Source organism: Anabrus simplex, chromosome 1 (assembly GCF_040414725.1).
Source record: "Anabrus simplex isolate iqAnaSimp1 chromosome 1, ASM4041472v1, whole genome shotgun sequence".
Lineage (NCBI taxonomy): Eukaryota > Metazoa > Arthropoda > Insecta > Orthoptera > Tettigoniidae > Anabrus > Anabrus simplex.
Window position 1 is genome coordinate 1,210,591,278 of NC_090265.1, and position 10,622 is coordinate 1,210,601,899.

A 10,622-nucleotide genomic window follows, 5' to 3' on the forward strand; every position below is an offset into this window, starting at 1 on the left:
ATCCCATCGTCGCCATAAGACCTATCTGTGTCGGTGCGACGTAAAGCCTTTAGCAAAAAAACCAAAAAAAAAAATAAAACAACTTATTTTGTTTCCTCGCCATAATCTAATGCACTGAATAGAACGAGAAATTAGGCACAATAAAACTGTTAAAATTTTAAATATGTTTAAATACACGCCCCTTCACTAGTTGTAACTGAGAGCCGTGCAAGCAACTGCTAGGCTGTACCTTCCGTCTGCTCCTTACCTGCCTGAGATGGAGCTCTGCTCAGTGAGCTGAATTGTGCCCGGCTTCGTATTAGCGGATCAATTCCCGTAACCAGAGTACGTTAGTTGTACTCCTGAAGGATTAAGTAGAAAATAGTGTGTTGACCAACAGTATCGTAAGTCTCCAAAACTGGTCAAAAATAATTTTACGCCGACTGTTGTGTGCTTAACACTTCCACTGCCACTTTCCTTCACTAGACCACTGTATTGATGCATATATACAAAAACTAACATGTCAACAACGGAGGGTAATCTCAGGCACCATACAGCTGATTTCTTCTTTCAAGGATCTCAGACGAAAATTTCCTTTAGCTTTGTCCAAAATTTATTTCATTGTCTCCGCCTTCCGCCTTAACAGTTTCTCCCATGATTGCTGAACTTACACCACAAGTGGATACCAATTATGATTTTCACCCAGCTGTATCACGCTCGACCTGCGCACCCTCCAGGCAAAATGCTTGAAACGTTCAACTTCAAAGAGCAATATTCTAGCAAATTGTTGGAGTGACGAAAAAGTGTACATTTTGCTGAAAAGGAAATTTAATACGAAATCGTTTTTATGATACATCTAAGAGTTCACCCGTTCTTTTGGTTTTTATTGGATAAACCGAGCATCATGTACAAATAAAAGAACTTTTCCTGGAAAACCGCTGGAGAAAGAAAAGCTCTATTGGAACTTCTTTTTGTTGAAAATCGAATTCTAAGTAGACTTGGCTGGCTCAACTTTAATAACACTATCAGTTCAGGACGCAGTCCTGGACGCACATATTTTCCGGCTTGCTCTTCTTTGTAAAACTATCGGCTCCCCTAATAGGCCAGCGTAATTGTAAAAAATAAATAATAATCAGGAAGAAAACTTGCTACTGGTGAGATAACTAATGAAGTCAAGCACATTAACAGTATATTATAGAAAGTGCCTTCTGGCGAGACCTAGTATTTACAGTCCACTGTGTATTTTGTTATGGGCTATAACATTTTTTTTACTTTCATTGATGTGTGTCTGTGTCATACTTGGCTTTGACAACATGAAAGTTACTGAGATATGAGCGATGGTAGTAATGCTGTTCTTACACAGCCAGTTCTTGTTATGAATGGTGTGAAAATGTTGTTCATCGGGTTGGTTGATGCGTGAATTTCAGTAGGCTTGGCAAACTGATATGTATTAGCAAATTTTGTCTCAATGATGAAAGCAACAGGCAATTGTCTCACTTCTCATTTCCCTAGTATACTTCTTCAGTGATAGCTAGGAATTCTACGACAGCACGTTTCAACCAACAACAGTCGCTCAGTGTAATATTATTTTTACCAGTTTTGAAGGCGTCTTTACCCTATCTTTTCGCGTTGGCAAGTTTTAGGGAGTTATTCATTCCCTCAACAATTTTGCGATTCTTCTTTCCCTTCACTCTTTTGATTAACTCGTTATTATGAGGAATAAACAATATTTCCTTGCCAGCGATGCCCACTATCGATTGACTTATGCACAGAAATGTAATTGTTAATATCTCCTCGTACGGTAAAAATAAGAGAAAGATAAGTAATGGGAAATTACATTTTCTACAATGTTAGTCATTTACAGATGTTCGATACAGCTAATTTCGATGAAAAACTTGAAATTTCATGTTTTGGCTCCTTGTTATTTCTTTTATCACGTGAATTTTTGGTGGGCATTTTGAGACGTCAGGGGTAATATTATGTACATTTCTGGGTATACACTAAGGACAATATCCAGAAGGATAAGCTGTGACACTTGTTTAAGTCTCCTGCAGAGTAATGAAACAGGTGATCCCTATTTCGAAGAACTTCAGAGGTGGGTTAGTCGTGCCATCACATTGTGTTGCGTGTGTCTGTAGAACAATGGTATATGAAGACTACCTGGATAGTGAAAATTATAAAGAATTTCTGTTTTCTCTATCCTGAGCTGCTTTAGGAAGAGATGACAATCCAAAGTTTATGTTTGAACGCCGTCATTGTGGGTGTGACAATAATGGTGCGATAGATTATTTATTGTCTACATTTTCCAATGTCGTGTTAAATAAGTGCTGAAAGCAGATGAAGAACACGAGTTATGTCAGCAGTTAGGTTAAAAGGACTAAGCAGAGGAAGCTGTCAACGCTCCATAATAATTGAGCTTGTGAGTACTGTTCTAAAAGTGCTTTGTTTTATTCATATAATATGTGTATTCCTTACTTCAGTGAATTCATTTACTGATGTGTGCCTTTCATAGTATCATTATACGAAGAGTGTGCATTTATCATAATCATCGTGTTGGTCTAAATGTAGTGAATCTGAGTGAAGTCATTCAAAATTGAACACGCCCCCTTTTCTCTCGGCCTCCGCTTGACAGATAGATACAGCGTTGCCAAGTGTACCTTCCGGCTTTAACTGTTGATGGCTCTGCATTGTTGTTGAACATATACAGCATAGGTGCTCAGCTGGGAGCTCGTTGAGGCTAGCCCATTGGGACCGGGCTGGCGTGACGTAGGTGCGGGCAGCTAGCAAGCATACGTCACAGTGAAGTGAGAGAGCTAACACACTTTGCAGGTAAGCGAGGGAGCACTGACATTCGTTGTGATTACAAAGCTCTCCTCCACTACTCAGTGAAGTGCTGATTGGGGTACATTATTTACATTAAAACTCTACTTCCGCAACAAAAACCCCGACCTTTTCAAGATATTCCGGTTTGATTTATACTGCGCTTGATATAAACATTCTGTTTTATTTTGTTATTTTTCTTCATTCAAAGAAAACTGACACGTTATAATATTTTGTGTTACAATCTACAAAAGTACAGGGTTTAAACGTACAAGGTTCGTTCGTTTGTTCGTTCGTAATCTGTTTACCCTCCAGGGTCGGTTTTTCCCTCGGACTCAGTGAGGGATCCCACCTCTACCGCCTCAAGGGCAGTGTCCTGGAGATTCAGACATTGGGTCAGGGATACAACTGGGGAGAAAGACCAGTACCTCGCCCAAGCGGCCTCGCCTGCTATGCTGAATAGGGCCCTTGTGGAAGGATGGGAAGATTGGATAGGACAGGCAAGGAAGAGGGAAGGAAGCGGCCGTGGCTTTAAGTGAGGTACCATCCCGGCATTTGCCAGGAGGGGAAGTGGGAAACCACGGAAAACCACTTCCAGGATGGCTGAGGTGGGAATCGAACCCACCTCTACTCAGCTGACCTCCCGAGGCTGAGTGGACCCCGTTCCAGACCTCGTACCACTTTTCAAATGTCGTGGCAGAGCCGGGAATCGAACCCGGACCTCCGGGGGGTGGCAGCTAATCACGCTAACCACTACACCACAGAGGCGGACTTAAACGTACAAGGTACGATTTACAATTCCTTGGATGGGGAAGTAATGTAAAATTTTTGTTATTCCCAAAACATTTTTGTTGCTATTTGCTTTACGTCGTACCGACACAGATAGGTCTTATGACGACGATGGGACAGGAAAGGCCTAGGAATAGGAAGGAAGCGACCGTGGCCTTAAATCAGGTACAGCCCCAGCATTTGCCTGGTGTGAAAATGGGAAACCACGGAAAACCACTTTCAGGGCTGCCAACAGTAGAGTTCGAACTCATTATCTCCAGGATGCGAGCTCACAGCTGCGCGCTCCTAGCTGCACGGGCAACTCGCCCGGTTATTCATAAAGCAAAAAGTAATATAATTACATAACGAAACAATGATTTTGTATAGTGTTTTAGTGTTGTATGATTTTCCATGTTCAGTGAATTTCTGAAAATAGTACTTAAAACTGTTTACAGGCGTCCGGTGATAACAGCTAGCCTCTAAATGCCGAGAGAGAGTTCCATCACAAGTGTGGACATAGATATTTACTATCCAAGATTAGAGTACAACAACAATGTAGACGTATCTACCAAATAAATGTACAGTATACCTTCAAATACACTGACTGACAGAGCAAATGCAACACCAAGAAGGAGTGGTCAGAACTTTATGCCAATTGCAGGGTAGACTGACGTCACTGAGGTATGCTCATGATGTGAAATGCGCCGCTGTGCTGCGCACGTAGCGAACGATAAATGGGACACGGCGTTGGCGAATGGCCCACTTCGTACCGTGATTTCTCAGCCGACAGTCATTGTAGAACGTGTCGTCGTGTGCCACAGGACACGTGTATAACTAAGAATGCCAGGCCGCCGTCAACGGAGGCATTTCCAGCAGACAGACGACTTTATGAGGGGTATGGTGATCGGGCTGAGAAGGGCAGGTTGGTCGCTTCGTCAAATCGCAGCCGATACCCATAGGGATGTGTCCACGGTGCAGCGCCTGTGGCGAAGATGGTTGGCGCAGGGACATGTGGCACGTGCGAGGGGTCCAGGGTCCAGGCGCAGCCCGAGTGACGTCAGCACGCGAGGATCGGCGCATCCGCCGCCAAGCGGTGGCAGCCCCGCACGCCACGTCAACCGCCATTCTTCAGCATGTGCAAGACACCCTGGCTGTTCCAATATCGACCAGAACAATTTCCCGTCGATTGGTTGAAGGAGGCCTGCACTCCCGGCGTCCGCTCAGAAGACTACCATTGACTCCACAGCATAGACGTGCACGCCTGGCATGGTGCCGGGCTAGAGCGACTTGGATGAGGGAATGGCGGAACGTCGTGTTCTCCGATGAGTCACGCTTCTGTTCTGTCAGTGATAGTCACCGCAGACGAGTGTGGCGTCGGCGTGGAGAAAGGTCAAATCCGGCAGTAACTGTGGAGCGCCCTACCGCTAGACAACGCGGCATCATGGTTTGGGGCGCTATTGCGTATGATTCCATGTCACCTCTAGTGCGTATTCAAGGCACGTTAAATGCCCACCGCTACGTGCAGCATGTGCTGCGGCCGGTGGCACTCCCGTACCTTCAGGGGCTGCCCAATGCTCTGTTTCAGCAGGATAATGCCCGCCCACACACTGCTTGCATCTCCCAACAGGCTCTACGAGGTGTACAGATGCTTCCGTGGCCAGCGTACTCTCCGGATCTCTCACCAATCGAACACGTGTGGGATCTCATTGGACGCCGTTTGCAAACTCTGCCCCAGCCTCGTACGGACGACCAACTGTGGCAAATGGTTGACAGAGAATGGAGAACTATCCCTCAGGACACCATCCGCACTCTTATTGACTCTGTACCTCGACGTGTTTCTGCGTGCATCGCCGCTCGCGGTGGTCCTACATCCTACTGAGTCGATGCCGTGCGCATTGTGTAACCTGCATATCGGTCTGAAATAAACATCAATTATTCGTCCGTACCGTCTCTGTTTTTTCCCCAACTTTCATCCCTTTCGAACCACTCCTTCTTGGTGTTGCATTTGCTCTGTCAGTCAGTGTAAATAGCCTCATAGGTTTTATACCCGGTGAACATGATTAGATTGTTGTTGAGTTTATCAGATAATTTAAACCGAAATAACCACAAGCCACAGCTTATCCACCTTAACTCCGTATTATAGAACCGTTTCTAAAGCACCTCTTATAATGTAATAGTGAACATTGTAATTGATTACGTAAATTATCAAAATATTTGAGGTTAGGGTCAAAATACATAAACTGCATTGAACGTAAATAACGTATTTCTTACAACGTAAATGGAAAATGAAGTGAATTTCTGCCTCCATTTCAAACTCGGGTATCGCCGCGGTGACAGAGAGTGACTGGAAGAACTTCGCCCAAACTTCACGGCCTGTGACGTAGCTACAACGTCACTGTCATTGAACAGCACACGCTGCGCTTATCGCCTGCCAGTCCGCCCACTTACAGAGCTGGACGGAATGCCCAGCGTGGTTATTCCTGAACATAAATACCGAGTTTCAAGAAATGCTGTTACACCGCTTTCCCATGATGTTGTAACGAAGTTGAAATGTTGCAAAACAAATTTCGTAGATATCGAACGTACAAAATAACTAATAATTACCCTAAATTTGACTCTTACGATGACTTAATGAAACAGCTTGTCTATAAGTCTTTAGAAAAATGACGAGTAATTGCAGTCCTTCTATTTGTCTATAAATGATTTAGCAGTCCTATTGCTCTCTCTGTTCAACTTGTCTGTCCCTAATCTATCTACACACGCAAAACATATTGGCTTCTACTGCTCAAAATCAAGAACCCAAGAACGTAGTAATTCAACAGTGTTAAACTCAATGAAAAATATTTAATAAATATAGCAATGAGTACAGACTAGATATATTTGCAACTACATACTATTCCATAGAAAAACAATGTAAACAAATAAGTTAATTGTTTTATGTTGTAAATAGAAATCCCACAATGCTAACTCTTACTGTTAATTTCATGGCTATAGTTATCTTTCTAGTTTCTAGTAATATCATATTTATCATCATCATTATCATCATCTTCGATAACATCACTACCATCATGCATAATTTCAGTACTAATACAAATTTTAAGCCGTTAGTAAATAACTTTAATATTATAAATACGTTGTTACACTATGTGCATGTGTAACTAATTATTTGTAATGGTATTATGCTACTGAAGGAAAAATGAATTTTTATTTCATATATGAATTTACTTTACAAGGAATTTCATACGAGATAATATACTGTAGTTTAAATTTGATATTTGTTTTCATTTAATGTAATAATGTTGTATATGTGTTTCACATCATTAGGTTTATACTTCTCTGAAGCACTATAACTAACTAAATTAAATAAATAAATAAATAAATAAATAAATAAATAAATAAATAAATAAATAAATAAATAAATAAATAAATAAATAAATAAATAAATAAATAAATAAATAAATAAATAAATAAATAAATAAAATTTTATGGACAGCTGTTTCATACCGTTAGCAAACGATTTCCGGCTCGTATAAGGATTTTAATTATGAATTGAGGCGTGAAACGGTATTCATTCGACCCGGTCAGGTTATAGAGGTGCTGTCTGATATAAGTTACAGAGACTCCGTTGATTCAACATCTGATTGGCTATATTTATTGCCAAACTTAATGTTATTAAATATTTTAAAATTATTTATTTTTCTTGTATTATAAAGCAGTTGAAATCTGCTACCTAATGAAGAGGTATATGAGCTGTGTGTTTTGAGAAACTATGGACAAAAATGATACAAAGAATATTAGAAAATGAAGTATTTTGTTCAAATTCAGCACTATATACCAATTCAAAAAATTTCCCATTCTCACAGTCTATCCTGCGTTAAGGCGTTTGTAGTCTTAAGGGCAAAGGTAACAAAGGAATAATTTCCTTATAACTTCAATTGTAGTAGAATTGAGAGAATAAATGTGTCGACATACTAAATGTCAAATATGAAAGGTGAAACTGAGTAGCTTGAAAGAAGTAGGTGTTATATAATTTCGTGTGGCTATTGCTAGCCTCGTGCAGCCCTTGTAAGGCAGACCCTCCAGCGACGGTGCGTGGTATCTGCCATTTAGTGGACTGCGTGTTATTGTGGTGGAGCATAGTTTAGTATGTGGTGTACGAGTTGGACGGATGTTGGTGACAGCAGAAACAACCAGTCTGCGAGCCAAGGAAATTAATCTTTTAAGATTAATGTTCCTGACCCGGCCGGGAATAGAACCCAGCGCCACCTTAAGCCAAGCCAACTACGCTGATCATTGAGTAAAGCAGCCGAACAGTAAGTGGTAGTTAGTGCAGACTCAGCTAGAAGGCCTGTGGTTTCCATGCCACTTTCTCAAATTCAGAAACCTGCTGGGACCTTCCTCTTATTTTGTTCTCTCCTACGGATAAGAAATCCAGTTTGGTGGGTCAAAGTGACTACAGAATTGTGCATGTATTATGAAACTTATGACTTATCACATATGACTTACCAATAACGGTGAGGTTGTAACGGAAGCTACGGGTGGGTGTATTACGGAAGTCGATCCGACAGCGGTAAACTCCCTCGTCATGTCGCCGTATATCTTCGACGACGAGCTGTGCAGGGTCAGAAACCGTTCTGAAGTACGCTCTAGATCCAAACACCTCAGGGGCGGACCAGTGTCGGGCCTGGCTCAGGGGCTTGCCTCGAACGTCGAAGCTGAAAATAGACGAAAACAACAGGTAAGTTTTATCTTCACAACCGGAAGGGGACGAGTGACCATTATTATTATTATTATTATTATTATTATTATTATTATTTATTTATTTATTTATTTATTTATTTATTTATTTATTTATTTATTTATTTATTTTCCTTAGATTGTATATGTACAGTTTAGGGGTGGCAGATGGAGAAAGGGCAAGCCCCACATGTATGTGTACAAAAAAATCTACCGACTATTTACATATATGTAGACAATTTTAAATTTACATATTTACACTCCAAACACTATACCCTTTTTATTGATTCACCCAGGGAAGAAACTTCATATAGGAACAAAAATATGCACACAAAAATAATGGCATATCTTAAAACAGATTACCTTTAAAGGGATGTTCAACACGTCACAATAGTGGCTGTAATAATACAAGGAGAGCTCCAAAACTTATCTAGAGGTCCAGTTTTATTTATTTTGAAAATGTAGACAAGTAATAACAATAAAAGTGCATAAATATAAAAGAAACCACTTACATAGTTATAACTTACACAGAGAACAACACCTTCAGCACGCATACATATTTTTCATTCCTGCATTTACATTCTTTGGATTGCAGTCTCCCAATATGTCGGCTGTGGGCTTAATCACAATATCACAGTTCCGTTCCATTGATTGTGTCCTGATCCATGGCTAAATGGTTAGCGTGCTGGCCTTTGCTCACACGGGCCCCGGGTTCGATTCCCGGCAGGGTCGGGAATTTTAACCTTAATTAGTTAATTTCGCTGGCACGGGGGCTGGGTGTATGTGTCGTCTCCATCATCATTTCATCCTCATCACGACGCGCAGGTCGCCTACGGGAGTCAAATCATAAGACCTGCATCTGGCGAGCCGAACTTGTCCTTGGACACTCCCGGCACTAAAAGCCATACGCCATTTCATTTCATTTCCATTGATTGTGCGGACTGTGCTCAAATGTATCATTAAAGAAGTTTCAGGACGCCATTCTGATGAAATGATATAAAAACAAGTACCCTAAACGCAGGTCCGATAAAGTGAAAGTGATAATATGGAAACTATAAAATCGTGGCGATAGACAGCTGCTGGGTGGTTGAAGTTCCATTAGTTTATAATCTATATTAATATGTAAAGAGAGACTTTAAATTTGATTATATGTTACGGGTAATCTCAGAAACTACCGGACTGATTTTGGAATTGATTTCACAGTTTGAAATATATCATTTCAGGTAACATAGTCTATGTATCATCCCAGAATATCGAAGGGTTCCCGCAAGAACCGCGATTTAAGGGAAGCATGGAAGCAATAATATATCTCAATGTTTGCCAGTCAGTGTTTTTTCACGTAAGAACTACTTGACTGATGGAGCTCATATATGGGAAGATTATAGTTGATACCTTGCTTGACACACAGGCCTCTTACCATCACGATATCTTTTAACTGGGCAATGTAGCGAAAGAAAGAAGTCAGAAGAAAACATACACTTGGGACTCTTAAAATGGCGAATCCTATTGAACAATGGATTGCAACAAGTGTACCTGAAATTTGACTTTCCAAACAAAAGGTTTATATTAATTTTCTTCGTGTTTTAGAGGAAAAAAATTTGGCTGTGTTTTGGGGCATGATTTATCCTTGGTTTCTTTGTCTTTGTTTCTTTCACGCAAAATCTACTTGACGGACCTTGCTCAAATTTGGCAAGCATAAAAATGGAACTTTTGATTAATATATAGGCTACGTACTATTACAGTGTATCATAATGAAGCCCTGAAGAGAAATAGAATGTGAAGCAAGTTACAGGAAAACGTACGCGTGGGACTCTTAAAAGTGAATACCTTACCTAACCTGTTACTCCTATTAAATAATGGAGTCAACGAGTGTACTTACTAAAAACGCCTTTGTGAGTATTTCCTTTGTAATTCTAACAGTATTCCTGAAAAATATGTTCATCTATGTTTTACTATCACACTTTCTTTTAAGCGGGCTGTATAGCGAGGGAAAACGTGAAGCAAGTTAGAAGAACACATACGCCTGGGACCCTTGAAACAGTTAGTCCTATTAAACATTGGAGCAGAGCAGATGTACTTAAAATTGCATTTGCCAGAAAAAATATGAATTTCCTCCGTAACTAAAATCATTTTCAAGAAAGAATATTTTTGCTTTGGCGTATACTTTTGAGGATTGGAGTATGTTACTCTTACTTGAAACGAATAAAATAAGCCACAAATTAGCGAAAGCTGTACCATTCAAATCTAGAACTGCTACACACATTCGTGTGTGATTCACGGCTACCACTCACCCTTTCGCCTTTTCTTTACATTTAGCA

The 10,622-nt window shown here is 40.6% G+C and overlaps 1 protein-coding gene across 1 annotated transcript in view; it reads right to left on the reverse strand.

Annotated features, from left to right (window-relative positions):
* The window catches only part of LOC136858529 (neural cell adhesion molecule 2), a 491,718-nt gene extending 482,860 nt beyond the window's left edge, over positions 1-8,858 (reverse strand). The window contains exons 1-2 of the mRNA XM_068225657.1: positions 8,846-8,858; positions 8,074-8,316 (exon numbers count right to left, since the gene is read on the reverse strand). Coding sequence (XP_068081758.1) covers positions 8,074-8,316; positions 8,846-8,858 — 256 coding nt within the window. The remainder of the gene's footprint in view (positions 1-8,073; positions 8,317-8,845) is intronic.
* Between the last annotated feature and the right edge of the window lie 1,764 nt (positions 8,859-10,622).